General features: G+C 44.1%; 1 protein-coding gene across 8 annotated transcripts in view; it reads left to right on the top strand.

The window, feature by feature from the left end:
• The window catches only part of LOC117227160 (protein turtle), a 142,064-nt gene that overhangs the window by 62,863 nt on the left and 51,574 nt on the right, over window positions 1-27,627 (top strand). For 6 of the 8 annotated variants that reach the window (XM_076518498.1, XM_076518495.1, XM_076518496.1 and 3 more), the window contains exon 6: window positions 23,045-23,276. In XM_076518498.1, the coding sequence (XP_076374613.1) occupies window positions 23,045-23,276 (232 nt within the window). The remainder of the gene's footprint in view (window positions 1-23,044; window positions 23,277-27,627) is intronic. The other 2 variants (XM_076518497.1, XM_076518493.1) reach the window with 1 other exon arrangement.

Below are 27,627 nucleotides of genomic sequence, written 5' to 3'. Positions count from 1 at the left end.
CCGCGAAAATCGTGTCGACGTTTCCGCGAGCCGCGCACCAATTTCTCCGTCGATATTGTTTTTTTTTCTTCCTTTTTCTATGTTCGTTCGAGCGATATATTTGCACGAAGATTCGCTGTTCGGTCGTGTCAACGAGGACGCTAGGATCGTAATTCTGGATCGACGGAGCCGTCCTCGATCGAGAGGGGCTCGGCCCGCGATCTAGGCGGCGATCCAAGCGAGATCTCTCGGTCGGTTCGATCGCGGGAGAGTTCGTTGCACCGCACACCGATCCGAGAGAGAGAGAGAAACGACTGTTCCTCGGCTCGCTGCCGTCGCGGCAGCGTTGTCTTCCGGCTTGACGAATCGGTGACCGATTTTTGTTTCCGCCCAATGTGACGCGATCCATCGGCTCGCGAAATCTCAAACGGCTGCCGGGTTTGCCGAACGGGACGGTCGACCGGCTCGATCTCCGAAAATCCGACGGTTTTCATTGTTTCTGATACAATGGTTCGCCGGGCAAACGCGCGAATTTTAGCAAACTTCCGAAGTTTGGTAAACGAAAACAGCGACCACGGTACGGTATAAATATATACGGACATCTTTTAGAAGAGAATAGCTTTCTGGATATTTTATCAACCGATTTGAATCTATTTGGGATAATGGAAGAATCGGTTTTTTAGAGAATGCATAAAGCTTTCGTTGAAATCGCGATTCGGTGTAACGAGGAGATGAAATTAAATATAATCGTTGAAACTTTTTAAAAGTAAAACAGGCTAACGAAATTCGAAAATTTGTATCGATATTATTGCAATTGAAAAGATATTTTCTTGGAAATAAATAGAAAAATTGTGGCGTTATTAGAATAACAAGATAGATGAATAATAACAAGACAAATGGATTATTATGTTATTGTTATATGTTAAGAGGACGATTATCATCGTCTTCCTCCTCTCAAATTGTCCATTTTTGTGCACAATCTGAGCGTCAATTGCAGATAATTTACTGTACTAACAATACAACTTGTGCCTGAATAAATAAATATATTCAACAATTATGAAAAACAAAAAATGTGATACCGGCATCGTTGACAGCTTCTGACCGGTTATTTGGTGGTAGGTTCAGTGTCGAAAGGTGTTCGAATATTTCCAAATGTGTCTCAAAAACCGAAAATGTCGGTTCCTCAGGTCATTTGAAGCAACTTTTTCCTTAGCGAAAATGCAATCCGCGGCTTCGTTCACGAGTTATTAGCGAAAAACAGTGACCAATGGGAGGCAGGATCAGCTGACGCGGGACGGCCGAGTCAGTGGGCGGAGCTGGGCTTCCTGCGCTCGTTGGCTGGGCCGCCTCACGTCAGCCGAGCTCGCCTCTCATTGGCCAGTGTTTTTCGTTAATAACTCGCGAACGATGCCTCGGAGAAAATTTTTGTAAAGGAAAAAGTTTCTTCAAATGACCTAAGGAATCCCAATATCCCATTTATGGGACCTCAGTATATTTGCGGAAGATCGAGGGTACCCAAAAAAATCCGGGAAGTCCGGTAGCCTTTGAGTACCGAGTTCACCGATCGCAATCCTCGCGGAACGTCGTTCCTCGCTCTCGGAGGCGGGAAATCGGGAAATCACGTCTCTGTCTCTCTAACCTCTGGTGTTTCTGCATGGCACAGCGGGCGCGGACGGCCGCGGGCCGGCCCGCGTTGGGGCCCCATCGGCGTTTCGCATGCTAAAAATGCTCGCAGAATATAGAACAGCTCGCGGGCCCCTCCGCGAGGCGGATCCGCGGCTCGCACGCGAGCACGACCGCGGCTGACCTAACATGCCACAAGACGAATGGTCCCTCGTATCGTCGGCGCGGCATTAAAAAATTATGGGCCGGCTGCGACGCGCTATCTCGTCGCCGTTACGAGCGCGAGGCGGCCGGCGGCGCACCTGCATGCTCGTAGCTTCCGGCGAACTAATCTCCGTGTCACGCGTCGACGTACGGTCGACGCTTTGTTACCGTTCCGCCGTTCAATCCGCGCCGCTTTTTTCTCTTTTTTGTTTTCCACGCGGAGGGCCCGGGAAACCCGGCGCGCGGCTCGAAATGAAACGAAGCCGTGCCGGGGCCTCGACGGCGAATTCGTCGATCCATTTCGACGAGACAATATTTTAAGGTCGAAAACAATCTAAAAATCCAACTTCTGAAGTCAATAAAAATCCTGCAATTAATTAATTCGAACGATAGTTGCGTCCCAATTAAACTTCGATCTTCTGGGGCCGAAATAAAAATCTGTGACGAATCGATTTGAACGATATTAATATATAATATTATAAATAAATATAATATTATAATATAAATATAATTATTATAATACATCATTATTAGAAAATAATAATGGAACGATCCGTTTCCATGAAAAATCGATGTTCCAGAGTCCAAAAAGAACCGCCGTTTAGATCTATCGCGCTGAATCTTCACTTCCCCTAAAAAATCACCGGCGAAATGACCCTAACCGCCCTTATCCAGCTCGAAGACGGCGCCACGATCAAATTCGCGCGATCAGACCGATGGACCGGAACAGATAATCGCGGCCACGTGACGCACGGTCATCCTGCGGTGGATTAAGCGATGTCGGCGGTAACGGAATCGGATTTTTGCGCGCGTCTGTCGAGAAGGGATCGCGGAGTCGCGATCGACACCGGATTTTGAGACGATTAGCGGCCGCGCGGCGCCGCGTCGCTTGGCATCGCGTCGCTCGAAACGCATTAACCGTGAATTCAATATTGACTCGGCTAACCCGCGTATCCATCCCCGTGTAATTAATTAATCGATCGATCGATTCCGCAGGACAATACTGTGATTGCCGCAAATGACAATCGCATCCGCTTCCGCGCTGGCCGGCTGTACCTCTCTCTCGAGCTCGCGCGCTCTCTTATGGCGATCGGCAGATGCGCGCGTCACCGATCATCGACTTCCTCCGCGATCACGGCTCAGTCCGCAGAATACGACCGATAGAAATTGATTGGAAGTATAATGTCCGTATTGTACGGTTATCATTAACGGCACGCGCTCATTGTCCCGAGCGACCCTTTCAACCCCCTGCGATAGCCGCCACGGCCGTGGCTCTCGCGCTGTTAGGCCGATCGAGCTGCTAAATACTCTCCAGACACTCATTTTCTTTTAAATTCACAAGATCCACAAAATTCGTAAAATTCGTGAAACTCGTAAAATTCGTAAAATTTGTAAAATTCGAATAATTCGTAAAGTTCGTAAAATTCGAATAATTCGTAAAATTCGCGAAATTCGTAATATCCATAGAATTCATAAAATTCGTAAAATTCGTGAAATTCGTGAAATTTGTAAAATTCATAGAATTCATAAAATTCACAATATTCGTAAAATTCGTAAAATTCATAGAATTCATAATATTCGTAAAATTCGTAAAATTCATTGGATTCATAATATTCGTAAAATTCGTAAAATTCATAGAATTCATAATATTCGTAAAATACGTAAAATTCATAGGATTCATAAAATTCAAAATATTCGTGAAATTCGTAAAATTCATGGAATTCATAAAATTCATAAAATTCACAAAATTCAAAGAATTCATAAAATTCACAAAATTCATAGAATTCATAAAACTCATAAAATACGTAAAATTCATAAGATTCTTCCGCAAAGCGAAGCTGTCCGGTCAAGACGAAGCGCGCGGTATGCAAGCAGTCTGCGAGTAGACGCGCGATCGCTTTTCGCGCTCGCTTCGAGGGGGGGAAAAAAAGTCGGAACGGGAAGAGAAATTAGTTGTCAGCCGCAGTGGCGCGGGGGTGAATCGAGGCTCTGTCGGGTTGTCAGGGGTTGGCCGGGGTGCCCGGACCTCCCCGCGTGATTTATGCGAGCATAAAAAAGAAAACAGCCGCCTGGAAATGGAAATGGCGACAGCGCCCTGCCGAGATCTTTCTACCGAACGGTTCCCTTTCGAACGGGGAAAATAGTTGCACGTACATGAGTGCCTGGTTGTGCGACGATGCACTACTGTGCGACGGATTTACTATAACCCGTCGTGTATGACTTCAATTTTGTTTTGTTTTATTTGTTTGTTTACTGGTGAAAGCCATTAATAATATAATATAGTAAAATTCATTTATTGATATAAATTGATAACATAAATTAATAATACAAATTAATAATATAAATTGGTAATGTTAGTTAATAACATGAATTAATAATATAAATTTGTAATACAAATTGATAATATAAATTAATAACATAAATCAATAATGTAATTATTACATGGAAATATTACGTAGTGAAGATTCTTTTGTTAAAAGAAGTGCAAATATTTTTCTTTAATTGTCTTTTTTGGAAAAAAAACATAGTAGTCATAATCTAATATTAATAATAGCATAATAATATAATAATAATATAATATTAATAATAGTATAATAATATAATAATAATGTAACTATAAAATAATATAAAATAAAAATTGTACGCGTCAATTTCAAGAAACAGAAATCAAGATGGAACTTTCTTCTGTTCTTAATCATCTTAACGAGTCGAAATATGAGCTACATTTTGAATTAATTTCCATAAAAGATACATAAAATTCAGTCTACCAAAATCAAGCCGAATGAAACGCTCTCCAAAATGAATTTCAAGGCGCGCAGCTTTGTCCGCACGAATCAAAGGAACGGATCCACGGTAACCGCGGTGATATGATCGTAAAACGATTCGAGATTTCGGAACGGCGACAGAGGGCCCCGATGGAGAGAGAGACACACGATCGTGATTTTATTTTCTCTGAAGGGTGACCGCGCGATGCGTGTACCAGCAGAGGCGGAAGCGCGTTTTATTTGCCCTGTGTTTCGGTTCCGCGTGGCCGCACGAAAGAGGAAGCCCGCATTAGGAATTTCGTGTCCGGGAACAAGTGGTCGCGGCCTCGTGGAAAATGGGCCCGCGGAACGACACACATGTGGGTGGGCACGGGGAATCACCGGTGTGTCCACCTTTCGAAGGGCGACGGAGCCGAGCCGCGCCGAGCCGCGCCGCGCCGGTTTTCAGCCGCCGCGAGAAGGGAGAACGGTGTGTTACGCAGGCGAGCACAATTATCGGGGATTCCGAGAGCCGATAGGAGGCAACAAAGCGGCGCGGCACCGCGCTGTTCAATTGCCTCGCGTTTATCTAAATGATGTTCCCGTTTCGATTAATGGGACGCGGTGAATAAGACAACCGCGCGATCCCCCGCTGCGCTCGCGCGTCCGCCGCAGGCTCTGCTCCGAACGCGGCTTCAATTCCCGTCTTCGCCGCTCGTAACCGTCCTTGGAAAACCCGCGGCGATATCGCGTGTATCACGATCTCCGGATGTTCGAGGCGCTTCGCGAAAATCTTCCTCGTTCTCGAAAATTTTCTCGATCGCGAAATCATTGCACCGCGATTCGATAACCATTGCACTCTTGTAACGCTGCAACCTGTGACACTGTTTCGCTCTAACACGACGAGAGAATTGCGAAAATCTTCGGACGATACTGTACTTTTACAGTAATAACACGATTTTTTGTTTAATGTGTTTAAAAACTAAATTACTTTAAAATAATGACGAGAAGGAATAATGAAAGAATAACGAAAGGAATATAGCGGCTTTACGTGAAAATATAATTATTATAATTAATTAGTAGACAAATATGTGTAAATATAAATTATCACTTTTTAATTTCACTGTCATTTTCTCATATTATTCTGATATTTTCTGAATTTCTCGAATTAATATTCGCTATTTAATGCGTTAAGGCTCGCGAAATCGCGTCGCGACGATCGCCGATCTAACGGCTGTAACTCCGGGTAAAAAAATCGTGGGAAATTCCAGCTGTGCTCATTTTAAAGGGCGAAGCGTCCACTTGAGGGCAAAATTCGGTTCCACGACGATTCGTCACCGTTGCGCGATTACGCGAGGGCGTACGATCGCTTTGCCCGAGCTCCCCGGGTTTTCGACGAGTCCAAACAACTCGGTGCGGCGTTTTCCGAAAAATATCGGGGATCGTTCTAGATCACGGTTAATCACCGGCGTAGAACGGTGTTTCCGGGACGCGTGCGCAGCACGAACGATCTCTCGCAGCAATATTCTCCGGAGGATTGTCGCGCGCAACCACCGCGTTCGCCTCCCCCCCGCCGCGCCGCCTAACCCTTTGTGTTTCCTGCACTGACGTACGAGCGTTTATCCGCGGGTAATTTGCATACGCGTCTGTTTGCATCGCCGAGCGTGTTTAGGCAGGTAGCAAACAAAAAGAGCACGGGGAACAAGGGGTTGGTCGGTTTCGCTCGCGCGAGCCCCAGACTCGGAAAAACAAAGTCGCGCCGAGCTGGGGGGGATTTGCATTCGGATGCGGCGACGGCGGCGGCGGCTTCGCTGGATCCGCCGTATCCGCGGTTTTTCTGCTCGGGGATGTTTCAATTTTCAAACGTCCCGGACTGTCCACTGGCCCCCGCGATATCCTCCCTCCTCATTATCCGCGCGAAAATAAAATCCGGAGGGTGGGAGATTTTGTTGAAAATTGCTTGAAAATGTCGGAGACGTTTCTTATCCGGAGATTCTTATCCGAACGATTGTTTATTTATAGTAGGAAGGAAAAGGGTGGTTGGAAAATATATGAAAATATCCTTGGAATTCGACCAATAAATTGTAAAGGCTAAATTAAAATAAATATTATATATCGCGCGTTCTGGTAAATACCGACAGCTTCTTTGCACGGGAAGAATGAATTAAAAAAATTTAGGGTACGAAATGTTCCTTGTGAAATTGTTTAACGCTGAACGTACTTGAAAATGATCAAGGCGCGTTGCTTTGTAAAATTAATAAGATCGATTTTGTCAGAATCGTATATGATTTATTTATTGAGATTTATTTATTGAATTACTTTCGATCGAACAATTATTTGAATAAATAAATCGTGCGATCTAATAACTGCTGATGTGCAGAATTTCAATCTAAAACTTTAGGGGCTGTTTACCCATCGAAAATTGCATAAATACCTCATTAGGATTTTTATTCCTACTATTATTTATTTACAGAGGGGAGTTTTCCTTAAATACGAACTCGCACCGATGAATTAATAACTGCTTACTAATCAAATAATACATTAATCAAACAATAACTGCCGACCGTTTCTTTGTACGAGCAGAGTCAGTTTAAAAATTTAGGGGATGAAATGTTCCCTTCGAATATTGCATGATTACTCCATTAAAATTTTCATTCCTACTATTATTTATTTACTGAGGGCGCTTCTCACCCCTAAATAGAAGCCTAAAATTTCATTTTCAATAAATTACATTTGCGATTATTTAAATAAATAAATCGCGCGATCTAGAACGACTTCGCATCGTCCACTTCTTCCGCGAGCGCAGCTGGCTGTAAAAAGAAAAAAAAAAGCCGGTGAAAGCACAATTTCGCGCATTCGTCTCTCGAAACAGCGTGGCAAAAAACCTCGGAGGCCGTTGATTGGTTCGCGATCGTCGAAACAGCTAAAAGGGTAAAAAGATAAGACAAAAACCGCGCGCCGGAAACTAAAGAAACGTTGCGCGTAAAAATGTGCTAATGCTCCCGTTTGGGGTGGGGGGTGCAGCGGAGCGAGGGTAACGAGGCAAGTTTTTCCCGGCGCTCTTCTATTTTCGAAAGAGGTCGAGAGACGCGGGGGGTTGCCCACCGTGATGGAAGGGCGGGCCAGTCGAGCGGGGGTGGACGGGGTTTGCGGAGAGAAGAACGTTTTCAGCCGGCGGCGGCGGCGGCGAAGGAGTGTAGCGTAATTTAATGAAACAAATGGAGACAGGAGTCAACTGTGCGGACTGAGGAAGGCGGAAGGGTAAGGGACGAGGTCCGAAACGGCCGGCCGGAAAACGAGAAAGGAGCTCGTTTATACGGGGTGTCCCTCGCGGTCCAACTTCTGTCTCGTTCGAACGACTTTCGTTCGCCTCGAGCACCCTGCGGCACCTCGAAGTTGACGCTTAATTTTGTAAGACGACGAATGGCAAATTCGTCAAATTAATCGGAGAAGTGTAGGAGAGTTCTCTAGGATCGCGAACAGGGTGGGGAGCATTTTTTATTCGAGGAACAAGATTTGATTCGTAGAATTTAATCGAAACATTGGTCGAATTTCATTCGAGACGTTGTTTCGATAAAACTTTTCTTGATGAATTTAGTCGATTATTGGGGAGTATATTTTTGTTTAAACAAAATTTGTTCGAAATAGTTTGAGGATATTCAAGGATGCATTCGAATAAAAAGACAGGCACGAAAAACTGTTCTTCCATTTGATGTTCTCTTCAGCATTATTATTCTTTATTTGATATTTACTATTATATATTTATTTATTAACCTTAGCATTGAATTTTCCTCATTTAAGCACAGATGTCTGAATCAATTTTTCTAAATCAATTTTAAACTAAAAGAATAGCAAAGAATTCAAGCTTCTTAAAATATTGCTGAAACGAATAACATTTCTTCCATTTCGGAGATGTTCCAAAAATTGTCTGACCTCCACTTAGGGGTAGTTTTCACTGGGAGTAATGGAAAATCTTTCGCATTCGCGTTCCACTTAAAAATCGAACGTCAGAAATGCAGTAAATTCTCCTCAATTTTTCTTGAGCTTGCAAACAAAAATGGCCTCGCGCCTCATTTTTATGATTCTCGACGATCGGCTACTATAAGAAATAAGCCACAAGACTCGAATGATCGCATCTCTTCCCAAATCGTCCATTTTCGTGTAGAAACCAAACGAAAAAATCGGGAAGAATTTAACCGTAGCGACGGAAATATCGGCGGCATAAATTTCCCTCGGCGGGGAGGGGTGGATCAGGGCGGTTTTCGTCTGGTTCGCCGGGACACCCAGTAGGCGTCGCGTTCGAGAAACAGGGAAATAGAGTCCTCTTGCAATTCAATTTCTCCGGCACGGCGTTTCCGCTCGGGAAGACATTCACTCCCACGGGAAAACTGACTCTTGCCGGCTCCGTTCCTCCCCCTTTCTCTGTAACATCCGCTCGAGGAACACCCTATCCGAGGTTTGCGAAACTTGCCCGCAACCTGGCAGGTTTCCCAGCCGGGGCGAGGGGGTTGGTCCTACCGAATATTTCGCCGTTGCTCGTTCCCCCGGTCCTGTTCCACCGTTCCTGCGAATAAAACCACCACCGGACACTGTTCCCCTCCTTTTTTCCTTGATTCGTCCCGGCCGCCGGGTTAATTATTTTTCCTGGCACCGCGAACAACAAGGAGATGCAAATCCCGCCGGCCATCGAGTGGAAAAGCCCCCGGAGTGCCGCAGTCGGCAATTAGGTTCCCGGCGGGGGTGAAACGTTGCTGGAAATTCGGTGCGACCGGCTTCTCTCCTTCGGAAAATCGTTGTTCCGCCTTCGGATCCGTAGAAGTTAATTGTTTCATTTTAACGCGACGCGACGCGACGTAATTCGCGACATTATTTGTAATATTTATGATACTTCGCGATCCCTCGATGTGTCGAACTTAATCAAATTTGTAATTATTTTATTTCTCTCGGAATTATCTTTTTGGATTTTATTTGTCTCAGTTTTCAACGTGAATTCATTGTTCTGACTCGCTAATTATTGAGATTGGAAGAATTTTACCCGGGATATTAATTATCGTATTTCATCCCTTGATTAAATTCTCTTCTTCCCTTATTATATCCTATTAATATTTATTTCTTCGGGACTAATTGTTACACGAATATTAACAATAATAAAAAAGTTCGTACATTATTTTACCGTCGCGTCGACGACGACGCGATATTATCCGCGAAATTATTTATAATATTTATAATATTTTACAATTCTTCAATGTGTTGAACTTAACCAAATTTGGAATTATTTTATTTCCCATTTCGGAATTATCTTCTTCGAAATTGGAAGAAATCAATTATTATACTTCATCCCTTGATTAAATCCTCCTTCCCTTATTAAATCCTATTATTTTAATTTCTTCGGGACTAATTATTAGACGAAGACACCTCTCGTGCTAATTAATAATAAAAATTCATATATTATTTTATAGTTAACTGTTTATATCAAGAGTATATTTTTATCGACTCGATGTTTCAGGAGTTTGCGAATGATTTTTGATTCCCGGAAGAATTAACGCTCTTTCTATGGGCGCTGTCCGCGGGGAGGGGGCCGGGGGGGGGGTCCGGACAGTACGGCGAAGTCCTCGGACAACTTCTGATAGCCTCTCGAGCGCGAAGACTTTGCGCGGCAACCTCGAACGAAAATTAATTCGACCTTAAACTCCCGTAACAAGATTTCCTTCTTATATCCGACGAAAGGCTCGGCCCGGGCTTCGACAGAATTTACATTCGCGTAAGCGGAAGATCGAACCCGATCCGATCTGCATATTAACGAGGACGTCGTTCTTTTCTGCGTCGAAGTTCGTCGCGCGGGGCCTTCTTCGCCGTCGTAGACCGCGTAGGAGCCGCGCGTTCCCTATTAATTGCGAATTATCCGAAGTTTCCGGGCGCGGCCGCGAACCCACGGGGTACACTCGGAGCGGAAAATTGCTTCTTTGCCGTAGAAATTGTGATCGCGGCGCGGGCACGCTCGCCGCGGGCTCTCTGCGCCGCCTTCGGCGCCGGATACGCGCCGCCCCTCGCGGAGCGTAACGCGGCTTTTGAACGGCGGCACGGGCCGCCGAGGCTCGTAAAACAACGCCGCCATCTTCCTCCCGTTGCTCGACGTAGCCGAGAAAGTCTCGCGAACCTTCTAAAAGTCGCGCGGACGCTTTACATTGTGGTTGAAATTTATTGAAATCTATTCGTTCGCCGAAAGCTCGGCCTCGGAACTTGTAACTCGAGTTTACGAAATAGGAAAGCGTTGCGCGCAGTTTTTCTTACCGTGTACTAGCTTGTTTTAAAGCTGAAAGTGTCTACTTTAAGACAGAACACGGTAGAATGAAAAATAACGGCGAAATCATTTCGAAAGATCCGAAAAAGCCCGAGCGTCCCGTCGTTGAGGAAAATGGCTCGATTTTCGAGGGATGCTCCGAGTTGACTTCAAAGGAGAAGTTCGAGTCGTTTTCCCGCGACTTTCCTCGTGCAACGTAGCTTATTTTAAAGCTGAAAGCGTGCACTTCGAGACAGGGTAGACCGCGATAAAAAAGGAATAACGAGATGCTTTCGAAAAACCGTGGATATCCGACCACCGATGTCGAAGAGGAACGATTGGCCTTCAAAGGGACAACTTCGAGACGATTTTAGATCACGTTCCCGTCAGACTTTTCTAACACCACTCGGCTGATTTTAAAGCTGCAAGTGTCTACTTTAAGATAGGATACGCTATAAAAAAGAAGAACAGCGAAGTTGTTTTGAAAAATCGCGGAAAACTTCCGGGTATGCTATTTTTCATCTGTTTCATCTTCAGAAACGTGGCTCCACGAACAGTCGGTTTCTTGGTCTTCTGTTCGAGTATTGTGATGCACAGAGTATAGTTCGGGACTGTAATCGATTGGTCAAGGGTTCCGGGTACAAATTCTTCCCCGACGAAAGCTCCGGGACGAGTTTGCGGTTGTCGATGCGGCGCTTTGAGAGACGCTGGCCCCTCGCGTTATCGATTGGACGTTAGCCGGTTAACCCGTAGTTGGCTTAAAAATAGGACAACGTAGAGACCACCGCCGCGTGGCCGGCTTTACATTACGTAAACCGACCCATAAGCTGCTTCTTGGAACTTCGAGGGGACGTGTTACACGGCTGACGTCACTGGACCCAGCTTCCTTCTTCTGGAGACACGCCCAGCCCAAACTAGGCGGGCCAGGCGCACGTTATGCGATTTCTGTTAGCTGAGGATCGAAACTTTTGCAGTGAAGGTTATGGTGTTCGAACCTAGTTATGATGCCTTCGTCGTGGTCCGTGTAAAACTCCGCCCATTTTTGAAAAGGACACAATTTTTGACTCCTCCTTCCGGCCCATTTGTACTCTCGATTTTGATTGCTTCTTCGGTTGTAAAATTTTTTTTTAATAGAGTAGAGAGATGATGTGCAATTTGTATTTAATGAGACTTTAATGAGGTGTTTAAGAGCGCCACGCCCTTTTAAAAACTCCACCCATTTTTTAAGAAACCTTATTCGCGATGGCTCCTCCTTTTATTAGTTGCGAATTAAGATTTTAGTTAACTAAAATTATTGGACTGTTTAATTTCAAACACTTCTGCGATTTTTTTTGCTTCTATCTCGATTATCTGGCCACGACCCATAGGAAACTCTGTCCACTTTAGGCGTGTCTTAACAGTTAGCTCCTCCTTCCGGTACATAGGATTTCAATCAACTAAAATTGTCTCACCCTGGAAGCATTTCCAATATCAATTTTTATCCACTTCAATCACAGTGACTCGTCCACGCCCCAGAGAAGACTCCGCCCACTTTAGGCGTGTCCTAACTTTCGGCCCCTCCTTTCGAGAATTTCAATCGACTAAAATTGGAGAAGCATTTCCAAAAACGATTTCTGTAAACTATCAACGACAGTGACTCGTCCACGCCGCAGAAAAGGTTCCGCCCACTTCAGGCGGAGCCTAATTTCCGATCACACCTCCTGGCCCCCCAAAATCCGAACATCGCGAAAACATTGCCGCTATCCGCAGCCTTAGTTTTCGCAGAACCGAAGCAGTTGACGCGACCGTTTGCGTTCCCAGGATCGCGACAGAAGCCAGCTACGTTCCGCGACCCTAAATCGTTCGGAGCAGCGCGGAGGCGTGTTGTCGTACGGGGTTAGGAGGTCTACATGCATAATGCAGAGCGCACGGAGGCCAGGCTGAACTACTCAACTGTGTCAGGGTTAACCCCTTCCCCGGACGCTCGGTTCCACGTGCAGATTCCAACGTTCCCTCCCTTTTCTGCCACCCACCCTTCAACTCGAACCGACTTCAGTCTGTTGCTGTTTGCCCCGCATCGTCGATGTGTGTGTGTGTGTGTGTGTGTGTGTGTGTGTGTGTGTGTGTGTGTGCGTGCGTGTGTGTACGTGCGTGTGTGTGAGAGAGAGAGAGGGAAGCAGAGTTCAGGGCTTCGTGGCGCTTGTTATATCCGCTAATTGGCGGCATCGTCTTCCCCTTTTTCAGCATTGTTGTTATTAATGCCACCCTCGAGATGAGCCGCCTAACGAGATAATTAGTGGAACACGGACCACGCGGCCAACCCTCCCCCCTCCATCCTTCTCGAACGGATCTTGAAATCTGGAACGGTTCAAGCCTTATTCTTACCACGTGTCGACTCAATCGAATGGCTTCGGCTGAGTGGATTGTCCTTGCGCGCTTTCCGATATTTAGCTCGAACTTTAACCAGATGCCGCTTAATTATCGTGCGATAGGTCGCGTGTATCAATCTTCTACTGGAACAGCACTGTAAAGGGTTAAATTCGACGAGAACTGCCGAAGTTTTCAGTTAATAAATCGCACAAATTTTTATTACAATGTTATTACAATTTGAATGTAATGAATTTAATTGTAATGAACTTTGTTACAATTCATTACAATTAAATTTTATATCAAATATTTATTATACTTAAATATATATATTATTAAATATTAATAAGTTATATTATTCTTAAATATATACACTATTAAATATTATTAAGTTATTATTATTTGATATATATTTAATAATAATAATTTGTTAATATTTAATAATATACACATTTAAGAATAACAAATATTTAATATAAATACATTTAATTAAAATTACTAAATATTATTATAAGCACAAACGCACAGCAATCATCCACGAAAAGGCACAAAATAATGAAAGAAAGGGGATGATCGATTGTAAACAGAGTTTGGGTGGTCGATCGGCCGATATTGTGTTTCATACATAATTGCAAACATAATTGGAAATTTCGAGGATCCGGGGATCCCTGCGATCGTCCGTTACGCAGGCGACGTTTTGAGAGTCGAGTAGAGGCCAATGGCTGGCATCGAGTCGACAATAAGGGGGTAATGGCGCCGGATTACAGAGTGGAACTTAATCGATTAAGAAACTTGGTGCTCCGGTGTTGTCGCTTCGCAACACCGATCCGCCTTGTATCGCAAACTCATTGGGGATTACTACACTCCGCGAATCCGTTCTCATCGCGCCGGTGGCGGCTCCCGTGCACTCGCGCCGTTGCCAGAGCACAGGCGTGTGTCTCTCTATTGGAGTTAATTGTTCTCCGGCGAAAGTGCCGCCGCCGCCGCCCCTTAATAAGTTTCCGTGCGAGCGCGCGCCCCGCGCCGTCGAAGTTTCCGCGTAAACCAACGAGTAGTTTAACGAAAATCCGGAACACGTTCTACGCCGGTACATCGGGGAAGAACTCCGCGGCGACAATTAGACGGGAAACGAAGTGGTTTCCGACGTCGACCCTTCATCGTTTTTTCTTTTTTTTTCTTTTCGGAAACGTCGCGCGGATTCGACAACTCGAAACGCGAATTCGCAGAACGAACCGATGGCGAGAACGCGCATTTTGATGATTAAAGTGATTGGATTCTCTACGTTCTTATGAGAGTATATCATATTGGATTCAGGAGAGACTGCGGAATCGTTCTACGTATTAATTATTCCCATAAGTGTCGCGATTAGGCCGGGAGAAATTCTTAAAGTCGGAGAAGAAGATCGCGAGAAGGGGAAGAATTTGTTAGCCGCACCATCCTCTTCGTTTAAATAAATTTCTTATGCGAGTCGACTATAATTTCGTAATAAAATACACTGTTGTATTCGGAAGAGTCTGCAGAATTTTTCTACGTATAGATCGTTCCTATAACTATCGCAGTTAGTCTAGGAGAAATTCTTAAAGTCAGAGAGGAAAATTGCGAGAAGGGGTGAAAATTTCTTAATCGCACTTTCTCCTTCGTCCAATAAATTTCAGCACAGAATCCACTATAACTTTAAAAAAGAATATACCTTCATATTCGAGAGAGTCTAACGAATTTTTCTACGTATTAATCATTCCCATAACTATCGTAGTTAAGCCAGGAGAAATTCTTAAAGTTGGACAGGAAAATCGCGAAGGGGAAACAAATTTGTCAATCGCATCATCCCCTTCGCTTAAATAAATTTTAGAACAGTTGCTAGCATCGATAAAAATTTCTATGTTGCAAAATATAGATCTCCTACCTTCCTTCCAAGAAATGGTACACACTTTGAAATGTTTCTTTTCAGTCATCCACAGAAGAATCACCTTTCGATTAATCACTTCGCAATAAAATTGCACTCTCTAATAAAACGCGCTTTAATACCAACACTGTTACATTGAAAACGTTGATTTCTCGTCCTGCAGACTGACACCAGAATTTCGCCAGAACCTTCGCAAGCACTCCAGTCGAAAATTGGTACTCGCCAGGCTCGCGAAACAGGGGTTGCAATCGGCGGAGGAATAGAATCGCGAGAAGAAGTGGCAAGTTTCCAGCGGGTCGGCGGATGACATTCGATAATTCATGCGGTCGTGTCCTTTGACCGTAGAAAATAAAACAACGTCGGAAATCGTCCACCCCCGCCCCCGCCGGGTGGAATCCCTTTACGTAGCGCGCGCCGGTTGCTTGTCGAGGGGGTGGCCGGTGCGGCGCGTGTTGCGGAAATTTTGATAATTCATCGGGCCCGGTTCCCCCACGCCCCTTGACCCCGGTCCATTCTTCGAGCCGAGCGATGTTTAAGGGGGTCGCGTCCCCCTGAGATCGAGTCGATGTTCCCGGTAACCGAACCGGTGAAATGTTAACGAGGCCGCCTCGCCTCTAACCGCGAGTTTCTTGTCGCACCACGACCGCGACTATTCCACGACGAATAAATCTCCTCGTGGACATACAATATTAATCGGGCAATTTGTGCCACGGCGAATTTCCAAGAGGGATCCGTCGAATCTGATCTGACATTTATTAGGCGCACGGCACGGCGGACCTGCTTCCATTTTAATCCTTCTGCACGGGATTTTAATCCTCCTTCCGGTTTTAGATATTCGTATGGTGGACTTTCAGAATTTTTTCCGGCACTAACTGCGATAGTTATGGGAATGATTAATACGTAGAAAAATTCGTTAGACTCTCTAGAATACGATGGTATATTCTTTGTTAAAAGTATAGTGGATTCTGAGCTGAAATTTACTGGACGAAGGGGAGACGGTGCGACTAAGAAATTTTCACCCTTCCTCGCGATTTTCTTCTCCGACTTTAAGAATTTCTCCTGGACTAATTACGATAGTTATTGGAACGATCTATACCTAGAAAAATTCTGCAGACTCTTCCGAATATAACATTGTATTTTATCATAAAATTATAGTCGACTCGCATAAGAAATTTATTTAAGCGAAGAGGATGGCGCGGATAACAAATTCATCCCCTTCTCGCGATCTTTCTCTCCGACTTTAAGAATTTCTCCCGGCCTAATCGCGACATTTATGGGAATAATTGATACGTAGAACGATTCTGCAGACTCTCATGAATCCAATATCGTATACTTTCTTAAAAACATAGAGAATTGAAGCACTTTGATTATCAAAACGCGAGCTCGCTGTCGCTTCGTTCCGCGAATTCGCGATTCGAGTTGTCGGACGGCAATCCGGCGACATTTTCAAAAAAAGAATTAAACCGGGCTTCTCTCTATTAACGCGAATTTCCGGAAAAATCGCAAATTTAAACGTTCTTTCTCATTTAATAAATTCGGCGAGATCTTGTCCCCGCGAGGAGGGAAGAGGAGACGGGGGCGGCAGGATTGACAATTAAATGTAACGTTAACCGTACAATGGCGTCGTCATTGTGACATCGGGGGGGGGGGGGGGGGGTCTTTAGAAAAAAAAACGACATTTTGCATGGGAGAGACGCGACAGAATGCCGTGGTACAATGGAGCGCGGACTGGAAAATAAAACAAAGTCGGCTGACCTACATGAGCGGCACGCGCGCATAGGTAGAAACGCGAGCGTTCGCGCGAGCACAGCAAGAAGACATATTCCGCGGGGTGTGCTTACGTTTCACCCTCTATTCCGGCTCGGTGTTCGCTTTTCGTTCGCCCGGCTCGCAGATCGAGAAACCGACCGGAGAGCCTCGACAAAGAAAACGGGGGTGGAAATTGTCGGCTTGGCCCACGCGTCCTCGAACCATCGTCCGGGATTTATCGTGCGCATTTCTGCACCGTCGATCCCTGTTTACAATCGATTCCCATCGATGTCCCGTCGCAACTGTTCGCAAAAATCGCCCCCGCAACAATCCCTGAAATTGTTCCGAGAATAACGACGGAAATGGAGGCGACGCTGTTCCGAGTTTCCACACATTTTTCTCGCACGTTTTCAAATCTTTTTCCTGACACAGATGGATTGTTGCTGTATTATAATTGATGTTATTATTTCATTCTCTTCTGGTTTATGGGGATTGATTTTAAAATCAATGGCGATGTTTAGACTCGTTCTGGGAACGATCTTGAGAGGCAACAAGTTCACAGTTGCCATATTTTTCGTTCATGTGTTCTCAATCTTGTTTTCTCTGTTAATTTGTTATAATTTAGATTATTAATTAATTCTCTTCTGGTTTATTGAAATTGATTTTAAAATCGATAGCGATATTTAGACTCGTTCTGAGAATGGTCTAGAGAGGCAAAAAGTTCTTAATTCACATTTTTCTCGCTTCTGTTCTCAATCCTTTCTCTCTATTAATTTATTATAATTGATATTATTAATTAACTCTCCTTTGGTTTATCGGAATTGATTTTAAAATCGATGGCGATATTTAGACTCGTTCTGAGAATGGTCTAGAGAGGCAAAAAGTTCTTAATTCACATTTTTCTCGCTTCCGTTCTCAATCCTTTCTCTCTATTAATTTATTATAATTGATATTATTAATTAACTCTCCTTTGGTTTATCGGAATTGATTTTAAAATCGATGGCGATATTTAGACTCGTTCTGAGAATGATCTAGAGAGCCAAAAAGTTCCCAATTCACATTTTTCTCGCTCGCGTTCTCAATCCTTTCTCTCTATTAATTTATTCTAGTTGATATTATTAATTAATTCTTCCCTGGTTTATTATAATAGATTTTAAAATTAATCTCGACATCTAGACTCGTTCTGAGAATCGTCTAGAGGGGCAAAACATTTTTATTCTCCGCCATTGACGAGGTTTAAATATTGACAAAGGGGTAATTGAGGGTTGCATTTTTCTCTTCTGCATTTTATCACAATTAGACCGCGAATTTTCCGCATTTCTGGAAAAATTGATCAGCCGAAATATCAAATTACAAAGACAAATCTACCAACATTGTCAGACTATTCCAAACTTGCCAAAATATTGTCAAAAAGAAAAAACGATTTAGTTTCATCGAATTTCTGTCAGCGCAGATTTATACCATTTTTATGCCGGTTAATTCCGGCCGTGCTGCCGGAATCGCTCGTGTAACATACAATGCATTAACGAGCAGGCATGTAATACGAAAACGCGGTATATATTTTTGGAACCAGTCGCGGCTCGATCCCGGTTCAGATACGGCGCTCGAATTTATCGTGGCAGGCGATCGGGTCGCGTCTGGCGCAGGGCGGACTCGTTCTACTGGAATCGGTGTGTTCGGCAAGATAGAGTCGGCCGGCGAGCAAGAGAAAAATTGTCGTCGGTCGAAGAAAAAGCCGCGGACATGCCGTGACGATCGTACGTTGGCCATTGACTGCCCTAGTTGACGGTTTCTATTTCGAGCTGGCCTAGTTGCGGCGACGAACGGCGTCGTCGACGGCCGCCGCGGCGCGGCGCGGCGTCGTCGCAGCCCCGTTCGCGAGCTTTCGCGACCGCGCCGATTTCAATATTATTCCAGCAACGCGGAGCCGCGGGCCCGGCTTCTCCCGTTCGATATCGCGATCCCCGACGGTGTGCCCCGGCTGGCAAACAATGCCGGGGAACGCGTTCCCGCGTCCCGATGTCCCGCGCCAGACAAACAATCGCTCCTTTTTCCACTCTAGAAACTCCTTTACCGCGGCTCGTTCAGCCGCGACGACAGAAGAAATTAAGCGGCCCCAGCCGGTTCGTCGCGTCCCACGGTCTCGTCGTCGGCCCGACAGAAAAGCGTCCGTCGTCGTTCGAAATCTCGAGCTTCCCGGAATCGTTCGATTTTTTCGTTCGAGCTGCCCGATGTCCGTCGATCTTAGAAATTTAACCGGTTAACTTTGGCGGAGCAAGCGTCGCTGTTAAAATGTTCAGTCGAAAAGACGGCTTCATTTGCATAGAATCAATAATTTTACTAGCAATATTTATTTATTTCACTTAACGTTAACATATAATGCAGAAATAACGAACGACAAACGATACGAAATGAAACGATGGAGCAACGAGATCTAAATAATTATTATGAACGAACACGGTGTTTAAATTATAAATAACATACTCTATGAAACTATTACAAATTATTACATTATTGTAATTATTAGCAATTTCCGAGCTAGCTAAAAAGAATGCCGAAAAATGTAGCTCCTCGCGCGGCTCCCTTCGAAGACGGATACGTCGAGGCTCAATCGATTGTACAGACCGTCGGAAATTTTTCCCGCGCATCGTACTGCCCTAGATTTAAAGGGCAAGGTCCGGCCTTTTCATCGAGCCGAAACAGATCGATGTACGATTTTTTCCCGACCATTTTAGAGCACGTTGACTGGACGGTAGATATAGTCGACGATGAAATAATTCGAGGTACGGATTCGACGGATTTGCGTGGCTCCCCAGGGCGAGCGCGTGATCGAACAGGAAAGAAGAGGTTAAGTGGGTGAAAGTAGATTGTTCGGCCTTCAAAATGAGCCCGGACAGATCGTCGTCCGATTTTTCTGCGGCCGGGAAGACGCGTTTGGAGAGTAGCCCGTTCTACTGCTTGCCTCACGTGAAACGCATCGGAACAATGGCGGGACCGATCGAGGGAACGTCTCTCTCTCCGTTTCTCTCGTCGGTTCTCGTACAGAACATCGATCCATCGCTCGCATGCCTCTGCTGCCTCTATTCTGCGGCGCTCTTTGCTTCGTTGCACGATCATCGGCGACGATCGTCGATCTCGGACCGGCAGATCGCTCCGTGGGACGATTGAACGCTGTCGAAACGGAGATCGCTCGAATCAAATTTGATCGATCCTATTAAGAAGTTGGTCGTTCAGTAAATATTATTGATCTAACAATAAATAATATTGATTTCTCAATAAATAATATTGATATCTCAATAAATAATTTTAATCTCTCAATAAATAATACTGATGAATAATATTGATTTCTCAATCAATAATTTTAATTTTTCAATAAATAATATATTGCTTTCTCAATAAATAATATTGATATCTCAATTAATTGATATTGATATCTCAATAAATAATATTGAAATCTCAATAAATAATATTGAAATCTCAATCAATAATATTGATATCTCAATAAATAATATTGAAATCTCAATAAATAATATTGATATCTCAATAGATAATATTGAAATCTCAATAAATAACACTGATTTCTCAATAAATAATATTGATCTCTCAATAAATAATATTGATTTCTCAGTACATATTATTGATCAATATCAGTAAATCTTATTGATCTCTCCGTCAGTAATGCAAACGATCCGCATCAGATGGAAGAATTTATCTCACTGATCAGGAGATTCATTGTGGTGAAACTATGTCAAAAATACTCCACGTTCCCTGGTAAAACGAACGTTCCCCTGTATTATACAAATCTGCGCAGTCTAATAAGCCCGTGTAATTAAACTTCTCGAATTTAGCTGACTGGAAATGTCAGTTTAATTAGGCGAGCTATTAAAAGTCTGAATATGCTTGCAAGGTAGAGACTTCGGAAAAGTATGAACCCTTGTGTGCAAGTGGAGCAATTCATCTGCTAACTTTCAACGTCCTATTGAACGATTAATGAATATTTCTTAATGAATTCTCCTTGGCGAATCCTCCTTGGAAAATTCTCCTTGACCAATTTTTCGTAAAGAATACTCTTCGATGAATTTTCCCCGATGAATCTTGCTTGATGAATTTTCCTTGATGAATTTTGTATGGCGAATTTTCCTTTATGAATCCTGCTTGTTGAATTTTCCTTGAGGAATTTTCCTTCAGGGATTCTTCTTGATGAATTTTCCTTGATGAATTCTTTTTGATGAATTTTCCTTGATGAATTCATCTTGATGAATTTTTCTTGATGAATTATTTTGTATCAATTCTTCTTGATGAATTCTTCTTGATGAATTTTCCTTGAAAAATTTTTCTTGATGAATTTTTCTTGATGAATTTTCCTTGATGAATTCTTCTTGATGAATTTTCCTTGATAAATTCTTCTTGGTGAATTTTCCACGACGAATTCTTCTCGATGAATTCCGCTTGACGAATCCTTCTTTACGAATTTTTCTCTACGAATTCGTTTCAATGAATCCAGCCCGATAAATCCTTCACAGCGAATTCAACTCGATGAATTTTCCTGGATGAATCCCACTCGCACATTTCCACAAAAACAAAAAAAGAAAAGAAAACTACATACACACAACCTCCTCTCGCGGACAATAAACAACATCTCAATCGATCGTTAACGAGCGATTTGCTGATTACACGTCCATGGATCGTCGATCCCGCTTGCATGTCGCACTCTGCACGCACTCTGCTCGCATGTTGACTTCCGCTCCTCTCCCGATCTCCCAGCAGCAGCGCTCTGTCTCAGCACGCACGCGCGTGCCTGATTGTTTCGTGATCGGCGCGCAACGAATTCCTTTGTGTGGGCCTCGGTAGAAGCTTGCATGGACAAAATAAAAGAAAAAAAAAAAAGAAAAAAAGGTCGACAGTTTTCCCGCGGCGTCCTCAGAACCGGCGCGAACGCAACGAGAGCAAGCTGGAATCGCGCGGAGAAAAACAATTGAGATTTCGAAGGACTTGCGAAGAGATGAGCGTCGGCTGTTTTTCCGCTCGCTCCTCGTTGCGTTCCGCGTTCCGCATACCGCGCGCGGATACAGCTCGCCGAGCAGGCTCGCGGCGTTTCTCGCTCGTAGATCGTTTCCGCTGTTCACACACGCTGCATCCCCTGTTCTCGTCATTCGTCATTTCATTAACCCCGGCGGCTGGTGCGAGAGAGACCTACGAATCGCGAACGCGACAATGATTTTGATCCTGGACGCGTTTCCACGCTCTTCGGTATCCAGGATCCCATGGATCAACGGTCAAAGGTCAACGATAACGATCAAAGCGTTACGTAGAATCATGCGCGATGATATTAGTGCAGCAATATTTCGTCGATTGCTCTATTTTATTTTACCAAATTGTATCGCATTTTTCACCGCGACTCAGCGAAGATTCGCCGGACTTTGTTGCATTTAACGACTTTGCACAAGTAGAATCGATCCTATCGATCCTATATGATCGAACACATCGACTAACGTATCATTCCACGCAACCAAAACATTTGTATCCCTTTCGTGAACTAAATTACACAGCGAATATAATCACGAATTTCAAATCATTAAAATTGAACACTTATTCGATGAAGCTGTCTTGCACGAAAAACGCTATAAATGACGCAACTATGATCGATCTCGTAATCAAGTACATTCAACAACACGCTGTTCCATGCAATCGAAAATTTGTTATCGCTGTCGCTGACGTAGTTACGAGCAGGAGCGAAGAATTTCTTGATAATTTCGAATTTTCGTTTATCGAAATCTTCTTCGAATAAAATTGTCCTGCGCGACGAACGCTGCGAATAACGCGACTCCGATCGATCTTTATCGTCAACTGGACTCGTCGACGCGCTATTCTACGCAACCAGGAATCTTTGAACGGTCAAAATTTTGCCGGGAATGTACGTAGCCGTCGCGATCGAAATTACAGAGAACGACGCGGGATCCCGGATATTATCGTTGATCGCAGCGACCGTCCGCCGCGGTGCATTAATCTAGTTGATCCGTGGGATCGGGGAGATCCTGACGGATCCCGCAACCGGTTCCTACAGAGCCAAAGAGCCGAGAAACGCGATATCACCGATCGGAATGGGATTCCGTCGAATCGAATTTTGCCGCGTAATCCCGGCAAGAGTGTCTCGCACCGGCCTGCAGCCGATCATGCCGATCCCTCGTTTATGTTGCGTGTTGGTGTTGGTGCAAGGGGCAGGAGATACCGATATACATATGGTACGAGTCGTATCCGACCCACAGTGGCGAGGGTTACGAAGGTCGAGTCTCGAGGGTGAACCCGAATTCACCGTACGGCGTGGCGTCGCTCAACCTGACCGACATCCGCGAGAGCGATCAAGGATGGTACGAGTGCAAGGTCGTCTTCCTCAACAGGTCGCCCAACAGCCACAAGAATGGTACCTGGTTCCACCTGGACGTTCACGGTGAGTAGAACACCCATGTTCGCCCGCATAATCGACGTTCGAACCGCCCCGACGCGCCGCCGTTCGCTTGTACAACCTCGAAGAGGTTCGTCTCTAGCTTCTTGCAAACTTCATATTTTCAGCTGACAATTTTCTCACACGTTTCGCGAGCTTGAACGTGGATGCAGTAATTATTTCGTAATTTTACAATCGGTGGTTTGTTTGTTAAAAATTCGACTAGATTGCTGTTCGAGTAAACCAATATTTTTACCTTCGTACGGATACTTGTGTCGGATACATTGCTGTAGCTTTTTTAAAAGTTGATCTTTCGAGCTGCGAATTTTTCTCTTCATTCCTCAAGGTACGATATAAATGCAGTAATTATATCGTAATTTTACAATTGGTGGTTTGTTTGTTAAAAATTCGACTAGACCGCTGTTTGAGTAAACCGATATTTTCACCTCTGTACGAAAACATTTCGCACGATTTTACAAAGGTGTCGAAAACATTGCCGTAGCTTTCTGAAAAATAGATCTATCGTGCCGCGAATTTTTTCTTACATTCTCCAAGGTGCGATCTAAATGCAGTAATTATTTCGTAATTTTACGATCGACGCATCGCTCGCAAAAAATACCCGAATCTAGTCCAGCCAAAAATTCTCGAAGTCGCCGCAACAAACACGGCGCATCGCCCGTTGCGGTTCCGTGCCAGTGATTAGTCAGCATCGCGGTGAATAGGCACGGATGCTAATCGCCGGCAATTTACATCGGCGTCGAACGTTCTACGCGATTGATCGGCTTAATCGTGCGATTCTAAATCGGTCCGCCGAGCGATGACCGAGCTGCGGAATCGAGGATCGTTGCGTCGGTGACGCAAGGCCTTAAAAAACAGCCGCAGCACTCCGACCCTATAACGGCGCTCTCTCTCTCTCTCTCTCTCTCTCTCTCTCTCTCTCTCTCTCTCTCTCTCTCTGTCTCTCTATTCGTCGCCTCGCGGGATGGAAAATGGAGGCGTGTTCTCGGATCGCGGAGGAAACGAAACAACGGGGTAAAAACGCGAGCCGACGAGAGGAGGGGAAGGGGGGACGCGCGCGGCCCGGTGAATTGAATTCAATTCTTTCGTCGAGCGTCGCGATAAAGTTTTACGCGAGCGCCCCGTCGACGGTGTCGAGAGGTCGTCGAACCGAGAACGATGGTCGAACGTGGAAACAGGGAAAATGCTCGCGAGGAGGACTTATTGCCGCGTTTTGTTCGGCCGTAAACGACGATGAACGGCCCCGGGGAGGAGCAACATTTAGATGGCTTAGGGAACGTCCCCCTTCTCTCCCCCTCGTCCCGGCCACCGTCGTTTCCTGTTCCCGTCAGCCCGCTTTTTCCTCGCAGTTCTGTCTATCCAGGGCTCCTCTCCGTTCCGCCGATGGCCACTACTCGACGACGACGACGACGACGAGGACGACGACGTTGACGACGGCGACGACGACGCGGAATGACGAGGTAACGTCACCGGCGAGCGACGATTTCGTCGACTAAGGATTTGCCGACGGCGTCAAAGCCGGAGAACCACTCGGCCAGCGAAAGCGTTCCCACTTCCTTTGTACTTTTTCCTCTAACTCCGCTTGCTCGTTTGCTCGCGTCACACCCGTAAACTGTTGCCCCTGTTTCCGCTCCCACGGCTTTCCTCCTTCTTCTTCTTCTTCTTCTCCTTCTTCTTCTTCTTCTTCTTCTTCTTCTTCTTCTTCTTCTTCTTCTTCTTCTTCTTCTCCTCTTCTTCTTCGTCATCGTCTTTTTCTTCGTCTTCTGCTTCCTCGAAGCAAACTTTCGGAAAATGCTCGGCAAACCGACGCCGATTCCGCGTTCCGGTCTCATTGACAGATATTCAACCCTCCGCTGTCGCACCGCGTCAAAATCTATCGCATTTCTTTCCCCGGGAAAGCGATATTGTCACGGGAGGATCGAACGAATCGCACGTCGTGCCGTTTTCGTCGCGGATGCAACGATCGCGAAAGATTATTTATATTTATCGCGTGTCTACTCTTGCGCTTGAACTAAATATTTTATGTTATTTTATTATGTTACATATTTAAATATTGACGGCGGAAGGGCGGATTTCTTTTTCCGTATTCAGGAAATTATTGGAAGGGGGAGGTTATATTTGGAAATCCCCGTCACGTGTCAGACTCGTCGAAGCGCGGCAAGGGTTTGTTTTATTTAGGTTTATGGAAGCCGTCAATATGGCGGGACGATGACTTCGAATTTACAATTATTTTAATTACGATTGTATTTGCAACGATATGATACGGCTGATTTTTGCGCTCCGGATAGCTAGCGTGAACAATTCATTCAGTGTACAGTAAATTCTCTCGAATTGACGCTGAAATTGTACGCAAAAGTGGATTATTTGGGAAGAGGAGAGCTTTACGGCTCTATGGATATAATTATTAATAATGAAAACTGTATGAAAAGCTATAAAAAACGCGCCGTGAGGCTCGAATAATTGTATCTCCACTTCCCAAATTGTCCACTTTTGTTTCCAAGCTGAGGGTTAATTAGGGAGAATTAATTGCACTTGTACTAAACGAGATATCGAGTTCTCTAATAAAGGAAGCGATGTTCCAAAATGTTTAAATTGCATTTCCAAATTGTTCGGTCTCGATACGATTGCTAGTTTTCGTGCGAGCCTGTGCGACATACGCGTCTCGCACAGGAAGTGTTACCAGCGTTGGGTTAAAGTAACATCGGGACTTCGGATTCTCTCGTTGAAAAAGCTTGCGCAGAAAATATCTGTCGGAAAAGCTGGTCCAAAACGCTCGTCAATAAAATTCGTTCGGATAATTTGTCCCGAAACCTTGTCCAAAAAGCTTATCCAAAAAGCCTAACCAAAAAGCTTACCCAAAAAGCTCCATTCCCGAAGAGAGCGCCTACCATCCCAAAGAAAATAAATTCGCCAGCTGCAAGGAACAAAAATGAACCATCTGCATTGCTATGGAACTTGATTCACGAGGACGCTTCGACCCTTTATTCGAAGGAATCGCAGATCGAAGGGCCGAGGCAATCGGATCGCGCGCGCAAAAACGGTGCACCGCGAGGTCTCAGCTGCGCGTAGAAATGGCGGCGGTCCTTTGTCTCAGTGTCGTCGATGTAGCCTGAAGGGCCGGGCGACGGGATGCGCGTCGGTGTGCGAGGAAAAACGTCCTCGTGGAGGAGCGTCGCGGGTGGTGCGGCGTCTGATCTGAGCGTCCTCGCGTTTCGAGGGCTTGATTGTTCCCTTTAATGCCGTTTCCGCGGTATAATGCACCGTCACCGCAGTCCCTTGTCCGTTCGACGACCCCATAAAAGTCGCCAGGCGTGGTCCCCATCAATCGATGAACGCGCGGTCGGTCATTTCTGGATTTTTCTGGAAAATTAAGAAAAATCGATCGATGTCGCGACGTGTCACCCATTCGATACGATCGCTTCGGGTTTTTCGTTCGCGATTTTTTAAACGGCCGACGATCTGGGTGAAATTGAAATGGTGCAAATTTCTTCGTATAGGATTCTATAGAATCGAAATGCAAGTTCTTTCGTGGGAAAATTATAATTGTCTGCCGAAATTGCGCGATGTTGCATCATTCAAACCATTTCAATAAGATGAAATCGATACGTCGACGTGCCTCGTTTCTTTTAATATTTTTATTATTATTATTCTTTATTATTATTCTTTAAAAATTTAATTATTATATTATATTATATTATATCATATTATATTATATTATATTATATTATATTATATTATATTATATTATATTATATTATATTATATTATATTATATTATATTATATTATATTATATTATATTATATTATATTATATTATATTATATTATATTATATTATATTATATTATATTATATTATATTATATTATATTATATTATATACAATATAATATATTTATAATTATAATATTTAATATAATATAATATAATATAATCGATAATGTACAGATATTATCGATATATATATATATATATATATATATATATATATATATATATATATTATTATACATATTCGTTAAAATTATTCTGATTCTTATTAACCCGAGAAAGATAACCTACGTCGCAGAGGCGCCTGCGAAGACTGTTGATTTTTGTTAATTTTTCATAGAGGTCTAGTGATTTAAGTTTAAAATTACTTAAAATATAAAAAAATATAATATAAATGCATTTTATTTTTACAATAATGCCAAACCTTTAAAATGACTAGATTAACTTAAATAAATATCCATTGTTAGTATAAAATTGACGCCTTAGAAAAGCATGCGCCTCTGAAGCGTATGGTTATCTTTTACGTACGTTGTCATATGGTTATCTTTCTAGGGTTAAATCGTCGAATA

The sequence above is a fragment of the Megalopta genalis genome, chromosome 2 (assembly GCF_051020955.1).
Source record: "Megalopta genalis isolate 19385.01 chromosome 2, iyMegGena1_principal, whole genome shotgun sequence".
NCBI classification, from domain to species: domain Eukaryota; kingdom Metazoa; phylum Arthropoda; class Insecta; order Hymenoptera; family Halictidae; genus Megalopta; species Megalopta genalis.
This window is presented reverse-complemented; position numbering and strand designations above follow the sequence as displayed.